This window comes from Colletotrichum scovillei (assembly GCF_011075155.1).
Source record: "Colletotrichum scovillei strain TJNH1 chromosome Unknown Contig00006, whole genome shotgun sequence".
NCBI classification, from domain to species: Eukaryota; Fungi; Ascomycota; class Sordariomycetes; order Glomerellales; family Glomerellaceae; genus Colletotrichum; species Colletotrichum scovillei.
This window is the reverse complement of record NW_023336264.1, coordinates 4,084,750-4,110,629: the sequence shown is the minus strand read 5'-3', so window position 1 is coordinate 4,110,629 and position 25,880 is coordinate 4,084,750. Positions and strand designations below refer to the sequence as shown.

At 54.1% G+C, this 25,880-nt stretch overlaps 5 protein-coding genes across 5 annotated transcripts; 1 reads left to right on the top strand and 4 right to left on the bottom strand.

Annotated features, from left to right (window-relative positions):
* Nucleotides 1-627: 627 nt before the first annotated feature.
* Nucleotides 628-3,823, top strand: HER10_EVM0012369 (endoglucanase). The gene has a single exon (XM_035481765.1). It carries the CDS (start codon nt 2,330-2,332, stop codon nt 3,551-3,553), a length of 1,224 nt encoding a protein of 407 aa, XP_035333501.1. The 5' UTR covers nt 628-2,329; the 3' UTR covers nt 3,554-3,823.
* Nucleotides 3,824-4,082: 259 nt separating this feature from the next.
* On the bottom strand, nt 4,083-8,879 carry HER10_EVM0009461 (uncharacterized protein). The gene is made up of 4 exons (XM_035478947.1): nt 8,533-8,879; nt 8,107-8,473; nt 6,503-8,058; nt 4,083-6,446 (listed from the first exon to the last, which is right to left on the bottom strand). Exons 1-4 carry the CDS (start codon nt 8,669-8,671, stop codon nt 4,756-4,758), a joined length of 3,753 nt encoding a protein of 1,250 aa, XP_035333119.1. The 5' UTR covers nt 8,672-8,879; the 3' UTR covers nt 4,083-4,755.
* Nucleotides 8,880-10,871: 1,992 nt separating this feature from the next.
* On the bottom strand, nt 10,872-12,183 carry HER10_EVM0000967 (FAD binding domain-containing protein; the record flags this gene model as incomplete). Its single annotated transcript, XM_035470731.1, has 2 exons — nt 10,872-12,107; nt 12,163-12,183. The coding sequence occupies 2 exons, from the start codon at nt 12,181-12,183 to the stop codon at nt 10,872-10,874; spliced, it is 1,257 nt and encodes a 418-aa protein (XP_035332103.1).
* A 2,502-nt stretch (nt 12,184-14,685) lies between these two features.
* Nucleotides 14,686-15,719, bottom strand: HER10_EVM0005734 (twin-arginine translocation pathway signal; the record flags this gene model as incomplete). Its single annotated transcript, XM_035475339.1, has 2 exons — nt 14,686-15,475; nt 15,550-15,719. 2 exons carry the CDS (start codon nt 15,717-15,719, stop codon nt 14,686-14,688), a joined length of 960 nt encoding a protein of 319 aa, XP_035332673.1.
* A 4,504-nt stretch (nt 15,720-20,223) lies between these two features.
* HER10_EVM0012182 (RNB domain-containing protein) lies at nt 20,224-25,617 on the bottom strand. The gene is made up of 4 exons (XM_035481582.1): nt 24,904-25,617; nt 22,229-24,759; nt 20,833-22,181; nt 20,224-20,779 (listed from the first exon to the last, which is right to left on the bottom strand). Exons 1-4 carry the CDS (start codon nt 25,052-25,054, stop codon nt 20,740-20,742), a joined length of 4,071 nt encoding a protein of 1,356 aa, XP_035333477.1. The 5' UTR covers nt 25,055-25,617; the 3' UTR covers nt 20,224-20,739.
* Nucleotides 25,618-25,880: the final 263 nt, after the last annotated feature.

The following is a 25,880-nucleotide window of genomic DNA, read 5'->3' as shown; positions in this document are numbered from 1 at the left end:
ACCAGAAGGACTACTGCATGCTGTGATCATCTCCCAGATGGTGCCTTGCAGTAGTCCCCGCCGATTTTGGTGCTTCTCCTGTCTTGAAAGCTGCAGCTCGAGCGCTTCAATGTTCCTACCGCTCTTCTAGAGCAAGTTGAGGGTTGCCATCTACGCACTAGATGGAAACATGTGGTTGCACCTATGCGATCCTCCATATTCCCGTGCCTACCATCCTCGCCCCTTCCAAGTGAACTACGTATATCCGTTCCTGCCTTAGTAGGTAGCATGGAAAGATACGTATAGACGGGACGTTTCTACTATGCGAAAAAAGGAGCTGGTGCCAAAAGAGTACGTATCGAGAGAGGCAAGGAACCGTGCACTCGTGCTCCGTTAGCGTGTCCCGAGCACCCAATGGGACGTCGTTCCTGGACGGGAGTGGTAAGGGTACGTACTGCGTTGTCCGGTGGGTCCCTGGAGTCTAGAATCCACAACACGCACCCATGCTCCCTGCATCATCGCTCCCTGCTCCCTGTCGCCAGTCCCGGACCTCCCCTCCCACTAGCGCACCATCCTCGGTGTCACTTGTCTCTCTTCCCACCTCGTCCCAGCCATTCAATCCTCGCTATCAACGACAGCTCGAAAAACTCCTCACCAATCCCTCCCCTATAGTCTATACCACTTCGAAGCTGGTCCACAGATGCACCACAGGACAACCCTCCCTCCTCCCCCGCCTTTGGCTGTCCTTGGCTCCTCCTTAGACAAGTTTAGTCAGGGGCATCCGTCGCTCGAAAAGACCGCAGCCCAACCCGCAACGCACCATGGCGCGCCTTGCTGCAAGGTCCCCGTCCCTCCATGTCCCACCCACATCTACATACCAAAGTCCACCACCATCTGTCTTTCCCAGGAACATGGCATGGTCTTACCGTCTTAGCCTCTGCCGCGAGACCATGGGTCAAAGTCGACAGGCAGACGACAGCCGCAGCTCGAGCTCCAGATGGCCACCCACACCCTGACTGATCACCTATACTCCGTACTCATCTCCATGTCCTTTTCCTCTCTGTCCTCCACACCCCTGCCCACTCACAAGAATGTTTAGTCCGGTCTTTTTGAGCCATGTCGAAACAAGCCGAGGGGCATGTCTCCGGCCTATCATAGCCTCAAGGCCATGCCTCTCCTTCTTCAACGGCCTGCCCCTGTACCCCTCGGTCGATCCACAATGCTTCGAATCCCCTTGATCTGATGCCCATGTCTGGTCTTGACTGGCCCATTTGGCTCAACGCCTGTCTAAAAAGAACGCCATGTCTCTCTCGTCCCAAGTGGACCGATCTTGTTCAGCTACTCATCCTCCCGGTCCGACCTCCAGTCCATCCTTCTCCAGTCCTTCTGGGATTACCGCCGTTCTCTGCTGCAGCTCGTGCTTATTGCTTTTTTGCCTCTCCTTTCCCGTATCCATTCGTTTAGTCACTAAGTCACTCTCTGCACACTAAGCCCGGCATATTCTGTCCGTGGGGCCCTGTCAGTCACAGTCACTAAGGTACTCACTTCGTTTTTGCCCATCATCCCTTTTGGTCTGTTTCCGGTCTTATAAGACCTGGCCTTGTCCGACCTCACAATCCCATTCTACTACTCCTCATCCTCTCGGACCATCACGTCTTCTCGCATTCTTTGGGCTTGGAAAGAACTTGTCGTTTCGACATCTTACCTTCTCTCACTTCTCATTCAACAAAGGCTAGTCCTTATTCTTCTTCACAACTTCCATCAACATATCCAACTCGCCTGGTGCAAATACCATCCTTTCCGGAATCAAACGAATATCGAAACTTCGAGACCCATCGACAGCTATCCGATTCTCAACCTTCACTCCAACACTTTTTTGTTGAAACATCCCGCAACGTCAAAGCCTCCTAGCAAGACAAAGCGAGACGACATTGTAAGTAACCTGGAATGTTACGAGGACCCTCTTCAAAGGAACGGCACGCAGCCTCGGCCGTCCTGGGCCCGATTCGATGCCTTTGTCCGACATCGCGGCCCGCGCTGTATCACAAACAATGTCATTCTTCGAAGGCACCCAGTCCCGTCACACCGGGACTTTCACGGTCGTGGCTGTGGCTGGTTGCTTCGAGTCGGGCCTGTTGAGGAACAGATGCGCTGTCGAAGATGCTGGATCTTGTGTAATGGCTAGGTTGAGATCGAGAACTAACATGCTTTATAAAGGTACTCATTCTTCGGAAACCACAACTTCTTTCCAACTCAACTCACAGTCACAACGACAACCACACGATACCTAGATTCTTACGTCTGGAACGTTTTAGATTCTTAACTTCACAACTCAAAAAACTCACTCAACATGTACGCCAACGCAATCGTCGCCTTCGGCCTGGCCACCCTCGCCAGTGCTCACATGAAGATGAGCTCGCCCGTCCCCTACGACGCCGCCAACCTCAACAACAGCCCCCTGGATGCCAGCGGCAGTGATTTCCCTTGCAAGGCTAGCAGCTACAACGCTGCTGGTGCCTCCAACGTCTACGCTCAGGGCGCCACCGGCGAACTCGCCTTCATCGGTTCTGCTGTCCACGGCGGTGGATCTTGCCAGGTTTCTATCACCTACGATGCTAAGCCCGACAAGAATAGCGTCTGGAAGGTCATCAAGTCCATTGAGGGAGGCTGCCCGGCCAAGAATACTGCCGGCAACCTCGGTGACAATGCCAACCAGCAGGGCAAGGACACGTACGATTTCACCATTCCCAAGGACATCCCCGCCGGTAACGGTACCATCGCTTGGACTTGGTTCAACAAGGTCGGAAACCGCGAGATGTACATGAACTGCGGACCCGTCACCATTACCGGAGACGCCGGCTCTCAGACTGCCTATGAGGCCCTTCCCGACATGCTCGTTGCCAACATCAACGACTGCAAGGTCACTGACAGCACCGATCTCAAGTTCCCCAACCCAGGCTCTTCTGTTGACATCTTTGCTTCTGGCGAACTCACCGAGCTCCCCGATACCCCGGCCTGCAATGCGCTCAAGGCTGGTGGTGGTTCCGGCGGCGGCTCTACCGGCTCTCCTGCCCCCAGCTCTACCGCCGGTAACGGAGGTGCCGCGCCCACTTCTGCTCCTACCTCCGCCCCGGCTTCATCCAAGCCCTCCGCTTCCAAGCCTACCGGCAACGCCTCCCTTCCCGGCGGCGTCTTCATCACCGTTCCCGCCAACGGTGGCGCCTCGGCCACTCCTACTGCCTCTGCCTCCGCTACTAAGGCACCTGCAGTTACTCCCAGTGCTGCCCCTTCTGCCGCTCCCTCCGCCGCTCCCTCGTCTGGCACCGGAAGCGGCAACGGCACCACCGCCGGTGCTCAGACTGTCGGCGCCGCCTGCACTGATGAGGGCGCCTGGAACTGTGTCGGAGGCAGCTCCTTCCAGCGCTGCGCTAGCGGTACCTGGTCATCTGTCCAGGCCCTCGCTGGCGGTACCTCTTGCACTGCTGGCATCAGCGCCGAGTTGAGCATGGTTGTGACCCGAAACGGCCGCAAGCGTGCTCTCCGCCAGCGCTCCCTTCGCTTCCGTTCCGCCTAAGCTGGTTGATGGCGGACTCTTTTAACGAACGGTTTAGCATTTACGGGATATGATACCTCGGGAGCACACTGGTCGAGTCATGATCAACATACAGGATACGACACATTCAGATCTACGGCGTTTTGTTTTTTCTTCTCCTTGAACATTTACAACCATTTTTGTATATATCACTGTACACTTTTTCGCATGCCCACATCAGGGTCACATGTTTAGATCACTCTTGGTCAATAGGGGGGAAAAAGTGAGAGATCTTCAATAGCATAAACATTTGCTCATCAATTCCTTTCCGAATTCTGATTCCATGTGACGTGAAACCATTAGTCGAACTGCCTACATGCCTGAAGGCTCACTCAGCTCCCAGGTAGCTACAATGCGCCCATTTAATTCCAAAGCTTCACACCTCATCTTCTTATCCCTAGTCAAAGCGCAAATGTGCGCCTGGCCACTCAAAAATCAGAGCTCGACAATCCGATGTGGTCACTCTAACACGCACTGCGGGGAAGGCCCTTGAATGTGGTCGGTGACCTCGTGGGGTTTGAGGGAGGAGGGGTTTGCTTTGTGGACAAGACAGGGAGCTTGACATAACTATAACCTTCCCAGTACAACAGAGAGGAAATTTGTTCCATGTTTAACAAGCACACGCCAATTCACAACAGCGTTTGATGTTTGAGAGTTTTGGCGTGGGGCCCTCTTCGAATGGGAGCTGTTCCCTGTCGAGCTGAGCGATACTGACACATGCCACTTCAGACGGGAGGGTGCGCATGGGCCGAGATCGACACCGAGGGACTGAGAGAATGGGTGTGTGGACGAAAGTTTGCAGACGGGGACGATTACATGGGCACTCCCGCTCGCACTAGACGAACTGTAATTCTTCTCGTCTCTTTATCTTTTGTTTGACATTTGTATCGATTTCAGCCCTGAGCTTGATGCGAGATTCGTGGACCGCGTTTGTGATATGCATATTCCCTGGGTATAATTCTTTTCCCAATCAACCATAGCTCGTCGCTTTCGCGTCTCTGGCGATCCTCTCTCTCTTCCCCCGCATTTTCGAAGGTGGTGAGGCAATGTCGAGTGACCATAAACACTCCAAACTTGATCTGGAGAGAAAGGAAGATAAAAAACGCCTTGCCGTCTCCGTGTCGTTCGATGTTCCGTGTCGTGATTTCGTCCCATCCAGAAAACGCCTTGCCAATCGCCACCTCTCATAGCCAGGTATCCCCGCCCTTCTCGGCCCTCCTACCCATCACCCGACTCAGCAATCCTTTCCTGGGTTCCGTATCCCCCTTTCTCAGCGAAGAAAGCTTAACCGGCACCACGAACGGGTCGAGTTCGATGCCCACGTTCGCCCGCCCGTCGTCGCCAACGTACCGTCCGAAACTGAACGTCGCGCCCTGTAGGCTCTCGGGCCCGTCGTACTCGCGTACCGCCCTGCTCGGCGCGATGTAGGCGAGGATCGACCCGATGGTCGTCGGCATGCGGGGGAGGAAGTGCTTGATGGAGAAGCCGTAGAGCGCGGCGGCGACGACGATGTTGATGCCGAGCACCACCAGGCTGATGACGAGCGCGGTGGCGTCCATGAAGATGCGCGTCTCGGTCCTGCGCTGGACGCCCCCCATGATGGTGACGGGCTGCGGGTATTCGAGGAAGAGGAAGGACGGGTTCAGGCCCAGCATGAGGACGTAGAGCTGTCGGTAGATTCGTTCGACGGTCGGTGCGAGGGCGGTCGCGTTCGGGAAGACGGTCGGGTCGAGGACGTGGCTGTCCGGGTCGGAGATCTTGATCAGGTAGTTGAACCAGTCCAGGGACAGGCTGTCGTTGTGCCATCGTAACCCGTCTTTGAAGAAGATCTTGTTGAGCAGGACCGCGATCGCGTCGGTGTGGTTGGTGGACATGGGGTAATCGAGAGTCGGCGACGGCTCGGATGCCAGAACGGAGTGGAAGACGCGACCGTCGCGGTCTACGGTGACGTCGAACATTGCTGTCGTGAAGGTCGGCTCGCAAACGACAAAAGTAGATTCCATCTTTCCATCCTTCTTGTCCGTGATATTCGGGGCCCTTGCCCAGCCCATGCTGAAAGCAACGTTGCAAGGAACCAAATTGTTGCTGTCGCCAAACATCCTGACCTCCTCAGCTGCACATTCTCCCTTCTGTGGTAAGTGCTGGGTGGCGTTGAAATCGAACGAGTAAGCCTGGTGAGTAGTCGGGCAGTTGGGAACAGCTTCACCGTTACGGGTATATGTGTAGTTGATCACGGGAGCTTTGACCGTCGATTCGAAGGTCCCGATGGAGGAACATGACGGGTTCAAGCCGAATCCTCTCGTTCGTGCCGTATAGCTATCGCTCGTACCCTCAACCCCGGGTCCAAGGGTAAATGGCTGGAAAAAGTAGTCATGGGTAATCCAAGCGGGAAGAGGTGTACCTTGAGAGATGTTGTTCATCGTCGTGTAGAAAGGCACACCATAAGCTGCAACACTACTAGCAAATAGCTGCCTGGCCTGGTCGGAGTAGATTGCTGTGCCGTTCAACTGTGGCATAAGGCTCTGCTGAAACTCTTGCGGACTTTGAATCACTATCGGAAATTCATTGAAGAGACCACCGAGGCCGACGGCGAGTAGATTCGAAAGTAGCGCCAAGACACATATCGCCATGAGCATGAAATGACCAGACTTCGCTGCGCGCCATAGTGCCAGTTGAGGAGGCACAGACGTGTATCTTGCGTTGATAGATCCGCCAGCAGTCTTTCGACCCGTCCATAGATCCCGGAATGGTTGGATGATGCAGAGGAGTCGGTTGACAAGCACCCAAAAAGGCTCGAGAAGTGTAGCAAATATCGTCGGAACATAGTTTTCCAGGATCTGTAGGACCTCGAAGTTTGTTGTCGGCCGAATGAGCCCTGCTCCAGATTTAGATAACTTTCCGAAAGGGGGGGGGAGGGGGCGACAAGCGGACCTCTATTCTTTTTTTCCTCCAGCTTCAGATAGACGAGCGCAACAACAGCGCTGATCATAGCTAATATCACTGCGAAACCGATTCCGCGTCTCAGAGCCAAAGGCTTCACTGGTGAGTAGTGACCAACCGAGAAGGGGTTCTCAGGCTGGGATAAACTAATGCGTTGACCATCGGCGGGACCATCTCTGACATCGACAACCTTGATAACCATCTGTCTTGTACGACTCTGACAACCGCAGAACAGCTTGAATCTTTGATCTTTAAAGGCCTCTTTGAGAGTGTCTTCGGATACAGCCCCCTTCCCAGCGAATCGGTCAAGAAGAACCGTACTGTTCTGACAGAGGCTGATGAGTGATCCAAGTGAAGCCGGGTCCATGGTCAACCTGCTCGCAGCTCGGAAGCCATGCCACCAAAGAAGGATTGTGAAAATTCCCACGAGACCTAGGAGGCCTTCAACGATGGCGGAAAACAGGCGGCTGACGATGATGCCATGTAGCACATAATCGATTCTTCCCTCACTCATGATTGTGCTGGTACTATTGGCTAGGACACGTCGCAGTGCAAGAGAAAAAAGCATCTTGTGTGTCTTGTTGTAGGCATCTCCCATGACAGTCTCGTTTTCGAATGCATCCAATTGTGTCCTGTTTTGAGCCGCGATGGCAAATCCTACCATCGGTGGCATGGGCCAGATGATGCCCAAATCCTGGACCTGCTGATAATGCTCGAGTAGGATGCCTTGAAAGGGATACTCCCGCCTCGTTGTGCTTTCTACGGAGGAGACTCCGACTCCCAAAAGGTGCTCGAAAGCAGTGTAGTTGAACTCCGTCTCTGGTAGGCGTTCGCGGGGGCCAGTGGGTACCAAGGAATTCTCTATTGGTGCCTGATCGGTTGAAGAGACAGTGACGTTGACCTGCTGTTTGAAGTAGCTGGTTTCGCAGAAAGCCGACGCTATCTTGATCTCTTGCAAGGTTACATTCCAGTGCGACCACATGGACAGGAATTGGTGACCGGCCGCGCTCGGAGGGCAGGTATCATCCCTCGCCAGGTAGTAGTCAGCCCACGCACTGTTCTGGTAGCCAACATAGAGCATCTTGTACGGCCTTTCGCCAGTAGTAGAACCGTACACGTCGATGTCGCTGGCATTGCAGCCTCGGCCATTGATGAAATCATAGGTCCTTTTCTGCGGGGAGCCATGATGGGAGATCTCGCCTGGCCAACACTCTAGTTGAGTCCAAAATTTGGTTGTACTACCTGTCCAGTTGGTTGTAGGTGTGTGCTCCCGCTCTGTGTTAGCTGTGAATGGTAGGAGGGTATAATCTGGTGCTGTGAAAGGTGGCAGAGATTGGTTCAACCAAGTGATGGCATAACCTTCGTTGAGGATAGACTGATCCAGAATCGGTGGTTGATCTGAAGATGAAATTGTTTCCTGGGACGTCGTGGTGTTCATAAACCTCTGAATATTCACAGGCCCTGTTCCGAGTATAGCGCTCTGCAAGGGGGTAATGAGCCAAAAGATGATGACCATGACCGTTCCACCGTAGAAGACCGGCCAATGTCTATCTTATGTAAGTGCCAAGCATGGAAGTGATCGGGTTATGTCTGACCGTCTTTTGGCAGCCTTCAATGGGACGAAAGCAATGAAGTCGTAGGGATAATCGAGAAATATTGAGTGTTCAGCACTGGCACCCTCTGGCTGAGACATCTCCAACCAGGGCTGCATGCGCTTCACGTCGAGATCGATCCAACTCCATAGCAGACTGTAGATGACGGCAATGATTGTAGGTAAAAACAAGTAACAGAAGTTTGCTAACGGCGGTATGTTGTCTGCGGATTCGGATAGGGCGAGCCCTCCTTTGGCTTGGCTTTGCTGTGCCAGTATCTCGATTATGGCCGCAAGGAGGAAGGACGTAAAGGCAAAGGAGAAAAGCACAGGGGCACAGAGAGTCAATGGCTTCCAACCGTGCTTGTGGACTGTTGGAGACGTTAGCTTGCTGCGTTCGACTCTTGGTTCGGCTTCGTATTCGGTTGACCTGTATCAAGACTGCATTCGCTATCTCGTGAATTATGAAACAGAAAGGGCAACGAAGCCTTTCGACTCTGTTTCTCAGGTGAGTCATCTTGGCGTTCTAGAAGCCGAGTTTCATGGACTTCGGGTCCTTTGATGCCCATGACCTCGATGGACAATGGTCGCAGACTGAGGGAGAGTAAAATGCAGGGACCATCAACTGTTATCGGTTGACTGGAAAGAAGCTCAGTCGATCGAAGCTTCAACAAAAGACTCAAGAACCCCTGAGAGAAAGGAAACTAAGGAAGAAAGCCTCCAAAACCAGCTCCGGTAACAAAGGAAACAAGACGAAAGAGAAGACGAGGAAGAGAGATGAAAGGAACTCAAGCCAGACAACTCCTGTTCCTGGGAGACGCAGAACCTTAAGGGAACGAGACTGACAGACTGAACCCGACAGTTTGGGTCGCCGAAACAGACTAAGAGGTTAACTTGCTACCAACAGCATAATCCTCAGCGCGGCAACGAGCCGATGCGCATGATTTTGAGCCGTTCCTGGACTCGAATACTACATCGCGCCAACAGGACGTGATGGCGTCCAGGGATCGTGCACCAACTCGGTGCTCGACGTGGGCCCTCGGCCATGGGTATTGAGGAATGAGAGGTGATGGCTAAGCGCTCGAGAGATGATCGAGGGGCCGCGGCCCTGCGGGGGCTAGACCAGGACCTAGAATGCCTTGCCACTGCTGAGCCTCTTGCAAAGTCATTATTTTGGTCACTGGGCTCGGAATGTCTCTTCTCGAGGTATTTGCAGTCCGCCTTTCCAATTATTCGTATCACATACTCCGTGAGTTGACAACAATGGATAGTATGAGTTGGATGAAGAAGGGGAAGAGGTCGACAAGGGGATGACATTCTGTCTGCAGTGACAAATTGGGTTGCAGTGAACCATTAGGATTAAGCGCCGGGTGCGAGTCTCTTATTGGAGCGCTGAGAATAGGTGTGGACCGACGGTCCATCATGGCAACCCCACTCCTCCGAGGGAGTTATGCAATTGTGCAAGGTGAACACAATCCTTCTCTCGGTCACTTCATCGGCTTGTGCAATGAATTAAGTGAGTGTGAGCTAGACTTGTTGAAGATAGACCAGACGTTGCGGTAGAGTGAGGCCAGCCATTGTATCGGAGTTATCCCGAACGCCGGCGTCTTGTAGCGTAAATGACGGGAGACGGAGTATGGGCCCCATATATTCCGAATGTTGTCCCGTAGGTGGGGCCGGCCCGTCGGTCATCACAGACTACCACAAAGCTTGACACATAGTGTTTTCGATCCGGTGATGCTAACCTGGAAGGGATAATCTATGGGCTTTAATCTTTAGGAGCAAGCATATTCGAAACTCCGTTCTTAGTCTACCTTTACCTCCACACACCTCAAATTTATATGGCGGAGATAGCGTGGATCGATACTACTTGAGGATCATACATTGGCCTTTAAGAATAAGTTTCCCAAAGTTACAACATCAGTCCAGTCGCTAATCGTTGATTTCTTATACCACAGGTGAAAAAGGAATGATACGAGTAGCCTCGTAATTCCAGCGCCCCATTCTTCACCGGCTTCTACCTTTCCAATTTCGGTAGGCAGCCATCTTCTAAATGATTTACTCCCTGAGGCCATCCCAAAGAGATGCTCAATCTTTAGAGAGACTCAAAGATATTCAATTATCACCCTACTGATATTTTGATGCTCATTTGCTTCATACACAACGCCAGAAAACAACGTAGCTTCGCCGATGTTGCGGTGCTAGGTCAAGGTAAAACGCTCAGTAGCTATATTTATATCATAGCACTTAGCCTGCGAGAAGACTAGACGGAGGTATGGATATTATCGTTACTATTATAGGTAATAACGACATTGCGATTATCTAATTGAGATGCTGGTAACATGATCTCGAGGGCACCAAGGCGGAGGGACACCTGGGGCGTTACTGCTTGTATCAGTTGAACAGAAAGGTAGATGATGACGAGAAGTCATTCCAGATCATGTTAACCCATCATCGGTACCACTACGTATAATCCAAACAGTCTACCTAGTATAAATTCTTCACTCCTGGAACTTGCACGCGACGTTAGGAGATTGGTAGCCTAAGAGACGGGAAGATACCTAGTCCTTGGCTTAGTTCCCCTGGTGTAAGTTGTGGCAGCATGTTGCTCGGCTGAATACCTGTGAACTTGGCCATGAAGGCGTATAACGTGCGAAAATGTGACATGCTTAATGATCAGCTTGGCATACCTAGATACTATCTCTTCAATCATCATATACAACGGGACCTCCGCCGAGGTGAATGGCTCCTTATCGACACTCCTCACTCTTACCCGTTGACCTTCTTAAAATGCTGCGTAAAATCGTACCTCACCTCAAAGCTCCCCATCATCAACTCCTTCATAAACCCCGGATCCTTCTCAGCCCGCACACACATCTGCATAAACCCATCCCTCTCCAACCTCGTCCCCGGATCCGCATCAGACACCCGCCTAAAGTTCTCCTGCGATATAGGGTCGATGATCGTCTTCCACTTCTCCCGCCTCTTCTCGCTATACAGATCGAGTATCCCTTCGTCCGCCACCCCGTCCCATATCCCCGCAAGACAGTCGTACAACCCACCGACATCGACGAACCCGCCCGTGATCCCCAGGCCACCCCAGGGGTTACACAAGTGCGCCGCGTCCGCCGCCAACATGAATCGGACCATGCGGAACCGCGGCGCGCACCGCTGATGCATCTTGTACGGCGCAAAGTTAACAACTTTGTACTCGTCGGGCCCCGGGTGGCCCGGCAGCATCGTTCTAAACTTTTCCTGCTGGCGTGCTTGGAGCTCCTCGTGCGGGAGGTTCGGCTCCTCGCCGTAGGTCACGCGGTACAGGCCGTCGCTGGTGATCTTGGCCGCCATGAAGAAGTGGTCCGGGTGGATGATGAAGTTTGCGTCGTCGAAGCCGAATTTCCCCGCAAAGTCGTAGTATGTGTTCGTCGCGACGATTTGCTGGTCCCACGTCCAGCCGGGATACTCGTCTCCGAACAGCCCCTTGCGGATGGCGCTGTTGGCGCCGTCGCAGCCGATAATGTAATCGGCCTCGATCCGCTTCTTCTCCTTCTCTTTCTCCCCGCTGGGCCCGGGTGTCTCGACGTCGACCCAGGCGCGGGCCGCATCCTGTCCGAGACCGACGACGCGGTGCTCCCAGCTGATGGTCCCGTTGTACTTGTTCAGAAACTCGTCGAGCATGAGCTGGTCGAGCTCTTGTAGGACGAGGCACGTGGTCCTCAGATCCTCGCCGTCGACGTCGCGGAGCACGCCTGCATCGAACCCGGTGATAACGCTGTGGTCGTCGAGCCGGCGCCATACGAACTTGTTCAGCGTCATACCGCGGCGGCGAACTTCCTCCAAGATCCCTGCCCGCTTGAGATCGGGGATGGCGGCGGGACCGTAGTGGGCGGCGCGCGGCTGCTGGTCGAGGTGATCCTGGGCCTCAAGGATATGAACGGGAATGCCGTGCTTGGATAGCAGTAAGGCGAGGAGGAGACCGGATGGACCAGCCCCGACGATTACGACCTGTTCAATATGTTAGCAGACTGTTCATCTTAGAAGGCCGGGCAATGTATAGTACCTTGTTGAACGGACGACTCATCTTAAGCTCTAAATCTCTATGATCACCAGTTGTAAATTTGCTCTGGAGTGAAGAAGAAGTTGAAAATCGTCGAATGGACCCTGATTGTTATGAGGACCGAATCAACCCCGCAACGGGACCGCATCGAGCCGGACATATTGCCAGAGATCCATTGATGCAACGGTAATTTTCCCCATCGCCGGGGTGCTATTCCGAAGAATGTTGACTTATCTGCTCCATTTTGCGGGCAGACTTTGACCCCGCAGACGTCACCACGCGGGCGACCGAACTTCCAGACGGAGCTAGATGAGGGGCACGCGCGGGGTTGATATTCGGCAGATCATTTTTAGATCAATTGTCCATACAGAGTATATGGGAGCAATCTAGATCGGATGGGGTTCCCCTTTAAGCTTTTGCGCTAAACCTGGAAACCGTACATGCCAGTGGTAATTTGGGGGATTCTTACACAAAGTCTCATGTTATAGGTTTATGATGAATAATATACGACCTTGCTTGCGTGAGGGTTTTGCCTCCGTCGGGCTGAACATGAGCCTGGTCGGCTATGAGAACCTCGGGCGCAGAGAAGGCCAGCTTTAAGCGAATTCAAGAAAACAGAATGATGCTTTCCGGAGAAGTCGTGGCTAGAGTGACCTGCTCCATCTCCTTGGTAGCTGAGGTGAAGAAAAGACGGTGATTAGTATCATTCCAATGCGGGGCCATGCATCGCAGAGTTCCGGCTGCTGCCCCGCGTTCTACCAGAGCCGGCCGACCCCACATTGGCCTGGAGCAACCTGTCCCGGCGAGATGTATCCAGGGCACCCTACCGGGACACCGTTGGCTCTTAATGGTAGACTCAAGCAGTACAAGGTATACTCCAAGTTCAGATATGGTCCTTGAGAAATCCACGCCTCCCAGATCAATTACATAGTAGGCCCTCGACGGCGGAAATAACCACTTGCATATGTGAATACTCATAAAAGTCGGACGCATCATATCAAATCAAAGATCACAAAATATCATGATAGCGCCTGCAAGTTCCCAAAACGGTAGAAATTTATAGACTTTACCTCCCCAGCCACATGTAATCGCTGTTCTTCTCGCTTTATAGCATTGCCACACATTGCTAACGACTGACAGTAGTCTCGGTCAACGAAAATGTTGTACAGAATTCATCGTGGGCTTCGAACGTGAGTGAACACAGTTGAACGAGTACTATATGCTGAAATACTACCAGTCGATCGCTATCTCGTGCTTCGGTCTTGATGACCACCTGACGAGACTGTCTCAATGTTCAACTCTTGGCCACCATCAAGCAGACTTGGATTCATGACAAAGCCGAAACGGGGGAATTGCACACGATTTCCAGACTAAGATTCCGCATAAGTCAGACAACGACTTACTCGATACCTCCGACTCACTTCAAGGGCGCATTAGAAACCAAAAACCCCACAGGCGCACCGGTAAGCGTGGGCACATCCCGACCCGAGAAACAACCACCACTGTGTTTCGGGTCAGGCTGACTCGCAGGAAGGTTTGTTGCCGAGTCGACTGTGTAAGTGAAATAGACACCGATTTGGCACCGACTCGTCGTCGGCTCGGCTATCCGTACCGTTCTTTCGAACATGCCCCTACCTAGCCCATCCAGAAACCTAATCTCATCCTCATGGTTAACTTACCCTCCCATTTGAGCCTCTGCGGCTCTTGTCGCCGCTCAGCTAATCACCCCACCCCTCACAATTCACACCTCACCACCAAGTTGGAACCTAGTATGAGTTAGCAGCCTCTGCGGCTGATGAAAGATAGCTTTTGAATTGCGCGCTGCTCTCAGTTGTATCGCTTCCCTTGTTACTCAACTCATTCTTCCCAGCTCCTCTAACTTTTCCCTGTTCTCTCAGTATAATCATCTGTTGTTTTGCGCACAGAGGAAGGGTGAAAGTTCTATGTGTTGAACATGTTTCAAAAATCGTGCTTTATTCTGCTGGTATCATAGAATTCTTCCGCTTGCCCGGGGCACGATTTTTCCTGGCCCTTTTCGCCCTTCCTGATGTTTGCTCCCAAGTCTACTCCAAGACTGTGAGGGATTTGATGCGACAAATGAAAAGTAATGTAACAAAAGACTCTCTGAGGAGATGAGAAAAGAAAAATGAGTTACCAGTTAAACAATACATAAAAGTCTTGGTAGGACTCCTGAAACCCCCGTTGGGAATGTATATAATATGACCATCATATATACAGGCTATCTATTCAGCCAGAGAAGTGAAATGTTTTTGGATCGGATAGTGAGGTTGGAGGGAGCGAAGAGTCAGAAAGAGAAAAAAAAAGAGGTCGACATTTTCGAAATACTGGCTGATTTGGCTCTTGACTATCCAACTTCCGATGTCGTAAAGCGAAGGCATCATGCGCTTTATTCCCCCAATTTTTGCTTTGTTTTTGACCTTCGGGATTAATCAACGCACACCCGTCACGTCCTCTCAGCCCAACCCATAACTGGGCGGCCGCAAACCCCGTACTGTCGTAACGCGCTTACGAGATGGTAAGCACCATGGGACCGGCCACAATGATGTCATCGGTGAGCGTGCCAGCCATCGGGGCGTTGTTGGTGAGGGAGAGGTAGACGACTCCGCTGAGACCCTGGGGAACGACGCAGCCAGTCTGGGGGTTGAAGGGGGTGAAGGCAGTTCCACCGGGCTGAATGCCACCAGTGGTGAACGCGCAAGCCTTGGCCTGGGGTGCGGCATCGGACTGGAGCATGATCGGAGCACCGACGGCGACGGCCTTGGGGTCGGCGGGGGCGGTCATTGCCAGCTTGGGGAAGGGCTGCAGAGCCAGGTTGGAGCCCTGGGGGCAGGAGACGATGAAGGGTGCGGCCAGAGAGAAGACGGCGCGAACACCAAGAGGGGCGTCGAAGGCCTGGGGAATGGCGATCTGCTTGGAGGCGGCGCGGATGAAGGTTTGATGGCGAGCCTCGATGGTGAGGATAGAGCCAGCGGCGCCGAGAATGGCCTTGTCCTTGACGAGAGGAGCGGCGCCGAGGTAGGCAGAAACACCGACGTTCTCGAGTACACCAGCAGTTGCGACCATGCCAGCAGCGTTCGTGAAGCCGAAGTTGTACTGGCAAGGCTGGACGGGCTGAGTGCCGGCCTGGGCAATAGCGGATTGCAGGAAAGAGACGTGAGACAGCTCAGTAGCACCGACTTGTTGCAGGTCGTTGACTTGCTCGTTGGACAGACCAAGAGCCTGGAAGTCTTGTGCGGGGAACTTTTGGAAGCCTTGCTGGTAGAAGGTACCCTCGAGCCATTCCAGAGTAAGAGCGCTGTGAAGTCCGTATTAGTTCCGATGCCCAACATATGTTGTCCTATGACAAGCGTCTTTCGAGTCCCAACTCACAATTGCAGGATATCAATATCCGTCAATCCAGCAGCCCCAGCTCCAGCCTGTTGCCTCTTGGCGAGATCGTAGATCTTCATCTGGTCGGCGTTCAACTTGGGGCCGAGGGGGGCGGCGGTGGCCACTGCGGCCAGGCAGGCGACGAGAACGGACTTCATTGTGGAAGGCATGGTTGATTAAGATATGTTGTGTGGTTTCAGCTTTGCTCGCCCTAGACTTTCTTTTCCTTTTCGATCGGCTGTTCTCCCGGGACAGAAATTCGGATATAATATTGTTGTCGATCGGTGCCACCTGGGACGGTCGATGAAGCGAAAGATTAGAAAGAGGTATTAAGAATGTCGTCCGAGGGAGTGACAGGGTCGTAGTAGGTCTCGAAGGGAAAGGAAAGTGTAAGCAAAACCGGTGGACCAGGAAAGCAGACCAGCGCTTTTGGAAGTTTGAAGAAATTGACACACAGTGAACGGGATGAAGAGAAAAGAAGAGAAGGGGCGAGAATAGAGCAGTGAAGGTGGGAAACAAGCGAGCAATAAAGAAGGTTCACTTTAGCCTCAGTAAGGTAGGTATCTTGCCGCTCTCCCATGGCGTAGGGTATCTCGCCGCCCACCCACGCATGGCCTTTCTCATGTTCTGCTACTCGGGAGGGGTCGGATCGACTTGGGTCCTTGCTGGGGATTGTCTGCGGCTAGCTTTCTTTCCGTCGTCGGTTCACACGGGAGCCCACAATGCGGGTAACAAGATTACGCTCGACCACAAAGCTTCAGACCCGACAGGGGTACATGGGTACAGTAAGCAGGAGTTTGCATCTTATCCGTACTGGGGGAGGAGCCCAGTCCAGGGCAAGCCGCAAGCCGCAACAACTGCAGCGCTTGCCTGGGAGAGCGAGTGTGTGCGCGCACGCGGTGCGTATCATGGAAGACGGGAAGGGGATCTAGCGGGCAAGCCAAGTCAAGAGGTGGATGGTACCCCTTGCCAATGGCGTCAAGGGGGGTGCATGGTTGGAGAAGATGGTGAAAAGTTCAGATGACAGCGAGGCTTGCCTCGTCCTTCGGAAAGCCCCAGGTACCTTACGAAGTAGGGAACGTCTGTGAGTGGGAAGGAGAATGTGAGTGTGAGTAAAGGTACTCCGTGAACGAGGCAGAGGCGAGACCACGCAGCGTGGGCACTGGTGGGCAGGTGCAGCAGTAAGGGCTACGGAGTCCTCTCTGCATGTTTCGTTTCGCTGCGGTCCAAACAAGCTCGACGAATCGGCAGAGACTCGAGAGCTCAAAGCACCAATCAGACAATACAAATCACTAAAAAGAGGGGCCAAATAGGAATGGGCAAGGGACCTGATCAACTCCTTAGATTAGGATGAAGCCCGTTTCCAGATGTTGCAGCGACCCCCTGCCGAGCTTGTTTTTGCGCTTCTTTTCTACCCGATGACTTTGTTGTGTAATGCAAGGGTCCTGCGGGCGGTGACCCCACCGGGAGTCCTGGAGGGAGGGAGACATAGAGGTTCCTGAGAGCCCTCGAGGAGGTCAAGAGGTAAACGTACCTGAAGGCCCCCTCGCTCGCCACTGTTTTGGCATTGCAGCCGAGCCAACTTTGTTGCATCGTGACCCCCAGCCAAGACTAGACGTTGACCCGGGTCACGGACGGGCCGTCGACCGAAACCAATGTGATACGTCTCCCACGTCAGAAACCCCGGTCCGTGAACGCCCGGACCACTCTGTCACTGGCTCCTGCCGCGATTATTGATTGGTCGCCGTCCGGGTGGGGCCTCTCCCGGCAGAACCTCGCTGGGCTTAGCGCGGGTACGTACTCGGCCATCTGCAGGAACGTTCTCTCGGTAACGTCTCTTTCCATTGCCTCAACCCTCGCTTTCTGAGCCGCCTTTCTTCAACTTCCCACGCCGGTCTCTTGTTTCCGTCCATCCCACACCGCCGAGGCCAGACAATCACGCACCACTAACCCATCCATCCAGCCATCCGACAAATCGCGTTCCTGGGCAAGGCTGCAGGCATGTATTCAACTCACCCGGGTGTCGTATACCGCCGCTATCCTGCGACACGGAGACGATGCTCATTTCCACTTCGATCGACGGCTTTCTGACATTGCCAATTGTGTGATGAAGAATTAAGGACTTCAGATCCTCCTCTCATCTCTCGCCAAGGGTGTCACGCACCGTTGGTCTAGGGCCATGATCTGCAAGCCCTGGCTGCCAGAGGTTATCTGTCTTGCATCGTCAATCACAATTCGTGATCTTGACAGCCAGAGCACTGGCCTCGACCGGCCTCCTAGGCGTCCTCTACGGGGGAGCTAGGTAGGTCGCTGGGCTGACTCGAGGGTGTCTAGCTTTCTAATCTGACTAGGCCATGCTAGATGTTGAGAAACGAACGACCACCAACATGTACTCGTGATCTGGCTTTGTTGGAAACGACCGCAAAGCAACCCCAGATCTGGCCTTCCACCTATCCTAACGCCATCAAGCTCCTCGCAGCCCACTAGTAAACGGCCATCCCACTCTCGAGACCTGCTACACGAAGGCGGCTCTGCAACCAAAGCACTGACCTCGTCACTTATGGACAGCCTGTTTTCCGGCCTGGTCCTAATTCCAAACCGCCTCAATACACTAGCCACTTAAGCTTATCGGCAATGGAACATCTCGAGCTGCCTGCGGGCTGCCTCGGTGGGGACTAAGACATCTAGTGTTCCTCGAATGTGTGAACAACATCAGGCTCGGAAATTTTACTCGGCAGCATCCAATAGCTGGGCCAAAATATGCTCTCTAACCACATTGAACTTCCATCAGGCCATGACATCCAAGTCTCGACCTCTAATCCGTTCAATCTTCTTCTTTTCTTTCAGTCCATCCCAACGACTCGACACCGGATGGTCGCTAACCACATAGCCAGACCCGTTCTCCCACGGCTCGTTTCGGCAAGCCAAGACCTTGCAGGGCTTGCAAACCGTTTCAAAAGCCTTTGGAGGCTCAAAACCATTCTTTTCGTCCCAACTCGCCATTTGGGAGCAAAGAGTAGGGAAACCATCCCATTTCTCTGTTGCCCGGGGGGCTTGTCTGGGCCAACTCGAGCAGGCTTGCATTCCGTCTACCCGTGACCCGAGTCGTATGGGAGCCACGACCACCACGCTCATCATCTCTCTCTTCAAGTCCTTCTCATCACCCATCCCCACCCGCCAGAGAGAAAAAAAACCTCCGAAAAGCCGCCCCTTTCGCAAGCACACCCCTGTTACCAACCTTTCGAAACTCGAAGACTGGCTCCAGTTTGCCCTGCTTGAACCAGTACGACATCATGACTCCAGCATCGTTTGCTAGCGTACACTATATGCGCGCGCCTGACACAAACGCAACCCCTTCGTCGTCGCCTGTCTACCTCTCTACACTGCGTGTCGGGCGCAGTCCCATTTTGTGGATTATCCCACTCGCCGAGTCGCCTTCGGACAGCTGAGCGTCCTGTTCAAGCCTTTGGAAACAACTTTTTCTCCTTTGCCCCGCAGCCGTTTGGGCCACGTCCTGCTCGGAGAGAAATAGCGAAGCAACTCTCCTCAGGTCCCGGCTTCTCGGTAGGTAGCGCGCTGCGCCTCCAATGCCAATATGTCAAAGGTCTGTGAGCAATGCCCGAAGAAGCAATGTCGGGAGCCCGGAAGTGTCAAGCAGCGGTCGACAACGGCTCCAGTCTCTCGATCCTACGCGAGCCGGGCTTGGCGAATTCGCGTCTTTTCTTATCCAACGGCTTGTCAAAAAAAAGATCTCCCACTCTATCTATGTGAAGACGACGATCAAGCCGGGCCATGCTGCTTCAATCCGACGAAAAATTTAGTCTTCCGTCCCTCTCCTCCCGCCCCATCGCGCCCCTGGCGATCGCCGCGCAGATCTCACAGGACATCAGGTAATCTGAACTTTGGACTCGTTGCAGATCCCCCGTCATGGAACTCGGAGAGGGGGTTAGAAATACAACCATAACCAGGAGTTTAACACGTAGAGGGCCAGGGGTTCCCTCGTCATCGGGGTTATAATGCTTCCATGTCACCCTTTGCTCCCACAAACTTGCGCCGTAAGGCCGGATTAGAAACCTTGCCCAAGTTTTTCCTACTCATGCTACCTCGTACGAATCCCTTTCCATTGTCACAAAAGGTCAGGTCCCTGTGAAGACGGGAAGTTGCTCCGTGCCAAGAAAGTCCACGATTGTGACGGGACTTGTTGTGCCGCCCTCTGACAGCCCGTCTTTGGCGACGAACGCAGCGTCGTGTGCAGAGACAGAGATCGCAAGAAAATCGACATGCATGCGAATGGTATCATATACGCATGTTCGCGTAGATGCTAGCACTCTAAAGCATACCTATGAGCAAATAAACATGAATGTGTAGCCGAATATCCCTTAAGCCTTTGACCTGAAGACGTTGAAATACCTACTGCCCAAATGGCGGCCTCCTCGACTCCTCCAAAGGGTCGCATTGGAATTTTCCCTGTTCCCGAGCCCATCCAGCGCCTCACGATCCCGTGTCTCCGGTCCACTTAGACTTGAGAAGAACTCAAAAGCCCATCCCACGTCTTCCTTTTTGTGCAAGGTATCGTCGTCTCCACACACCCCCGATCACCGGCATAAGTCATCACGTCAATTTTCCAAACCGGCTCTCTTGTCAACCACCGCAGCTGAAACTCTACCGAAGTTCCTCCCCCCTGGAACCCACGCACCACAGGAGTCCAACCCGCTGACTCTGCAACGCGGCGCAAGGGTAGCCCTGCTCGCTCCGCGTGGAAGACGTATAATCTCGCAGTCTGCAGACGCCATGCCTCTCTACAAGCCTGGTTGGCCACTCGCAGCTTTCAAAAGTGTCTGGGCGATCCTTCAGTCTTCAAGACACTGGTTGCGCGTTATAGTGTGTGCAATTGGTTGTACCATTTTGACTAACTCATGGGCGCTATCTCTACTATTTCATCCACCGCCATCCTCTCGACTTCAGACTTCAGGCCTATCTTGCTATATGACTCATCCAGGGACGAAGATATACTGGCTATTACTCCCTTCCCAATCGCAATGTATCATCCCTCTTCTCACCCAAACTTTTTCTACACCACTCATGATGCATCTTAGTCGATGACAAGGCACAATGTGCCCGCCAGTCTCTTGGAAACGATCATCACACCGTGTCCCCACACGGGACAGGTCATGTCAAGACAACTCCTTTTTACAGAGCATAGGGGTTCAAAGACCGAATGGTCAAGCAACTACTTCGAATTAGCACACGTCTCCAAACTTTGATAGATAGTTGTAAACTTACGGTGGGCTCTTGGACAGATCCGTCTTGAGAATCACAGGAACCCTGCTCATCTCCGTGACGTCCTGAATGTACTCTCCTCCCTCCTCACGCAGCTTGAAAAGCTTAAGGTACTTCTCCTTGTTCGACAGGCGGGCCTCGGGGGCCTCGGGCGCGGGAACCTTGGAGTCGGACCTGGTGCGTTGCAAGGGCTTGGCATCGGATCGGGTCGGGGAGCCGGGGACGCTCTGTGTGGGTCTCTCGGCCAACGAAGCTCCGGCCATGGCCTCAGTAACATCCGACGCATTGTCATCATCGTCGTCGAAGAGGGCATCGACGTCATCAGTGGAGATGGTGCCCGTCTCGGTCTGCTTGCGCGCAGTCTCCTCTCTCTCCTTCTTGGCACGCTCTGCAGCTTCCGCTTGGCGAGCAGCAGCAGCAGCGTTGGCGTTTCTTACAGACGCAGCAGCCTTAGGGCGCTCGTCCTCCGGTACGTAGGCGGAGCTGGGCACGCCCTTCTCCCAGTAGAGCTCAAGGACTCTCTTCTCCTTCCTAAACTCGGCCTTCTTGAGGGGCAACTGGTCGCAGTGCACCCGCTTCTCAAAGCCCCACTCGGGAATGAGAACGTCAAAGGCCGACTCGTACACGCAGAGGACGATACCCTCCGTGATGAGATCGCCGTTGACCTGCTGGCGCTTCTTGTCCATCTCACGGCAGGACTCAATGTGAATGCTCTGCTCCTGGGCATTCTGTGCGGAGTCCTTCTTGGTGTTGCAAGACTCAATGGTCTTGACAAGGCTCTCCAATTCCTCCGTGTACTCAATCTTACCCTCGGAGAGAATAGACTCGAGCTGACGGTGGACGATGATGTCAGCGTAGCGCCGCGTGGGGCTAGTGAAATGAGTGTAAAGAGGCAAGTTGAGGGCATAGTGAGGCCACAACTGCTTCGCAGTCTTGCCGGCAATGAAGTACTTGGCACGTTGCATAGACTTGAGGACAAGCGTCTCCATTCCCTTGCGGATATCGGCGTCGTCAACCTTGAAAAGGCTGTTGTGCATGCTTCCGCTGCCAGAAGTCTCAACCTCGTAGCCAAGGGCGTTCATGCGATCGGCGAAGGTCTGAAGGCGACGAGCATTGGGGGGGCCCTGTCGGCGCAGAAGAGCCTTCTCAGGCAGAGCCTGGGCGAGACGCTGGGCAACGTAAGTGTTGGCCTTGTGCATGAGCTCCTCGACGAGCTCAGTGGCAGGGGTAGAATCGAAGATGTTGTGCTTGATGGGAATGTTCTCATCATCGAGCTGCTGCAGAAGCCTGAGGGGCGCGATAGGCTCACCGCCAGCACCAAGACGGGCCTCGGTGAACTTTTGAGCGACAGCCTAGATAATGTCAGTGCAACTCAGATGCAGGTTTCAGTGGAACTTACGTTGAGGATCTGGACATCCTTCAGTTGAAGAGACTCGTGCTTCCAATCGGCCTGGCCGTTCAGAGCCGAGTCGATCTCCTCAATAGTGATCTTGGCAGTGCTCTTGATGATACTCTTGCCGATCCAAGTGTCTCCCTCCGCAACAGAGCCGTTGTGGGGGTTAACACGGAAGAGAACACTGACAGCCAGACGCTCTTCACCAGGAGCCAAAGAGCACACCTCTCCACCAATCTTGGGAGGAAGGAGTGCGCAAGTGCGGTTGACCAAGTGAACGGCGGTGCCGCGCTTCTTGGCTTCGCGGTCGACAAGCGAGTTGGGCTTGACGAAGTGAGTAACATCAGGAATGTGAATACCAATATCAATCTTGCCATCAGGCTGAGTCTTGATGTGGATGGCATTGGCAAGCTCGGGAGAACCGTTGAGGTCGAGCGTAACAACCTTCTCATCACGGAAGTCCCGGCGAGCAGCCAAGGAAGCCTCCTCTTCCTTGGCGAGAGACCAGTCTTGAAGACCGACGCTGCGCAGCACAGCCTCGGAGAACTCATCGGAAGAAAAGTTGTTGTCGCGCAGCAGAGCGTCGGTCTCCACCTTAAGGTCGCCCATGCGGCCCAACTGCTCGACAAGGGTGCCGAAGGGATGCAGAGAGGTGATCGGCCAACGCTTAATGCAGGCAACAAAGATGCGATCAGCGTAATCCTGGTGCTTCTCGACGAAATCGCGCGGCGCCTGCTCAGTCGGAATGGCAATGAGCGGCACGCGCTTGTCGGTAGGCTTGAACCAAACAATCTTGGGCTTCTCCTGCGAACGGTTGTCGTGATGGCGGTTGTTGCCTCCATCTCTGGCGGCTCTCTCCGCTTCTTGTTTCTCCTTCGTAGCCTGGCTGCTGGGACGGAGCAGACCGAGGTTACCCGAGAACATCTGACCAGCTACACGTTCAACGACAGCCACAATGTGACCTGCGTACAGGGGCTTGGCCTCATCGTTGATTTCCTCCTCCTCGACGAGAAGCAGGCTTTGACCCTCAACCTCGACATCGTCGTTCTTCTTCTGAGTGGGGCGCTGGCGCAGACTGCCGCGACGGCGAATGCCGCCCTCCTGCTGCGTGTTGTCATCGTTGTTACCGGATGACTGGTTCTGTCCGTTGGTGGATCCAGAACGGGTGTCGGTGATGTCCTTGCGCTTCTTCTTCTCTTCCTTCTCACGCTTCTGGGACCAAACTTCATCAACATCCAAAAGCTCAACGGCCACCAAGTCACCCTCGAGGGCACGGTTGCGATCCTTGCTACCGCAAATAAAGATATCAGCATCAAGCAAGCCGTCCTGTGTGGAAACGTAGGCGTCGCTGCGGTTCTTCTTGTTCACGCGAAGAATACCAGACACGAGCTGCCCATCGCCGAGAAGAGCCGGGAGGGTGGCTTGGGGAAGGTAAGGAGTGAAAAGAGTCTTCCTCTGCTGTTGCTGCTGCTGGTTTCCACCAAGCTGGCCACCATGCTGGCCGCCCTGAAGGCCAACGAATTGCTGACCGCCCATCTGGGCAGCCTGAAGGGCCTGAAGTTGCTGGATCTGCATGGGGTTCAGTTGCTGACCCGGGTACATGCCCATGGGGAGCATGTTGCCAGGCATCTGCATGAGCTGAGGCTGACCGGGGTATTGGAATGCGCCGATGTTGGAGATGGACTGGTTTACAGAACCACGAGTGCGGTGGCCCGGCTGGAAGCCACCCTGCTCCTGGCCCTGGTTAGCGCCCTGGTTGCGCCAGTTTCCGTCAAAGTTGCGAGAGCCGGTTCTGGCGTGGCCACCGCCGCCAGTCTGGCTGCCGCGACGACCAAAGTCGTTCTGGCTAGCATCACCAGAGAAGCCACCGCGACCAGCGGCACCGCCGCGACCGTTCACAGCCATACTCTGGCTGCGACCATGGCCACCGCGCCCACGGCCGGCACTGGTGCCCTGAGCAATCGGAGCCTCGGGTTGAGTCGGAGCGGGGGCGGGGGCGGAGGCACCACCCTCGGCGCTGGCCTCGGTGGAGGGGGACATTGGGAAGGAGAAGCCGGATGTCGTGCGCTTCTGCTGTGCGATTTCTGCCGCCTTCTTCGCGTCGGCAAGCGCCAAAGAGTGACGTCGCTGGTGTCCACCGCCGCCGGCACCACCACCACGACCGCCACGGCCACCGGAGTTTTCCCTGCCGGGACCGGCGCCGGAGGCATCATTGAAGTTCGTGCCGGATGCACCAGAGGAGGGGGCGGGAGGAGGACCCATTCCCATGTTGGGGAGTGCCGACTGATTACGGCGATGTGACATTGGCTGGGTCGGAGGACCGCCCATGGAGACATTCTGCTGCGGAATCTGCTGGGGGAATTGGAAGGCGCCCTGGGGAGCCATGCCGGGCTGCAGGGGATTGAAAGCACCGCCTGGGCCGAGCTGTTGGGTGGGGGGCATCATTCCCATGTTCATGTATTGTTGCTGCGTAGCTTGGATCTGTTGCTGCTGTTGCTGCAAAAGCTCAATCTGCTGCTGAATAGCTAGCTGTTCCACTGCAAAGCAAGACTCATTTTCAGCATCGATGTTCAACTGAGTATGATGAAACGGGTAACGAGGGGTCGGGGGCATCGCGCAGGAGCCGCAAGCTCACGTGTGAAGATGGGAGAAATGATGGAAGAAGATGCGAATCAACGTACTACCCGGGTTGGCAAACATGCTCATCAACGGAGTCAGCTCGGAAGGGCTTCTCCTGTGCGCAATGTGAAGCCGTCGGCCGGTTGGGCCTGGGACGCCGCCGGTTGGCTGCTGCGGCGGCTGCTGCTGCTGTTGTTGCTGCTGCTGCTCCATGATGGGCAGTCACGCAGATGAAAGATTGGCTTCTTTTTTTTGTATATTGTAATGCACGTCAAGTGCGTCGTTGGTATAAAGGACGGATGGGGGTAGGATTGATAGCGTCGGATACCGAGTAGTCGGCGTAGGCGTCGATGAAGCTTTGTGGGATGATGTGGCACGTAAGGTATTGACGTATGTAGTTTGCGGACTAAAGACAGTGGAGAACTGGGATGGATGTGGTTTTGGGCTCTTGGTTGGTCTTTTGGATTTGTGGACGTGGTTGCTTTTGGTTCAAGGAAGGTAGTTCTTGTTTGTCTGATCGATCGATGAGGGATTGAAAATGGGATGGATTGGGGGAGTGATTGGGAGGAGAGGATTGGATGTCTGGCGAGACGGAGCGAGGTGAAAGGGAAAGGAGCTCGCAAGGAGTGTGCGAAGTGATGGTTGAGGTGGGAAAAAAAGGATGAGGCAGACAAGACGTGAAGAAGAAGATGAGGCAGGATGGGAATGTCCTCTCTGGGAGAGACTGACGGGGGGTTTGTTGCGAAAGGCGAGTCGGGTCGGGGGGGTGTGGAGTGGGGAGGGGGGGGAAGCAGACCTGAGGAGAGCGAGCGAGGAGGAGGATGAGGAGGAGCAAGGACAGCAGTAGCACCCGCCCCGGTGGAGGAGGGACAGGCAGTTGCAGCAAGAGCCGGCCCGCCTGGTGGGAAGACTCAAGACACCGGGCCAGTCCCGTAGCTAAGGTAAGTATAAAAGTACCTACCTACCTACCTACCTACCTACCTACCTACCTTACCTAGGTACCTCACCATACGAATGCCTTCCCACCATTGGGTACGAA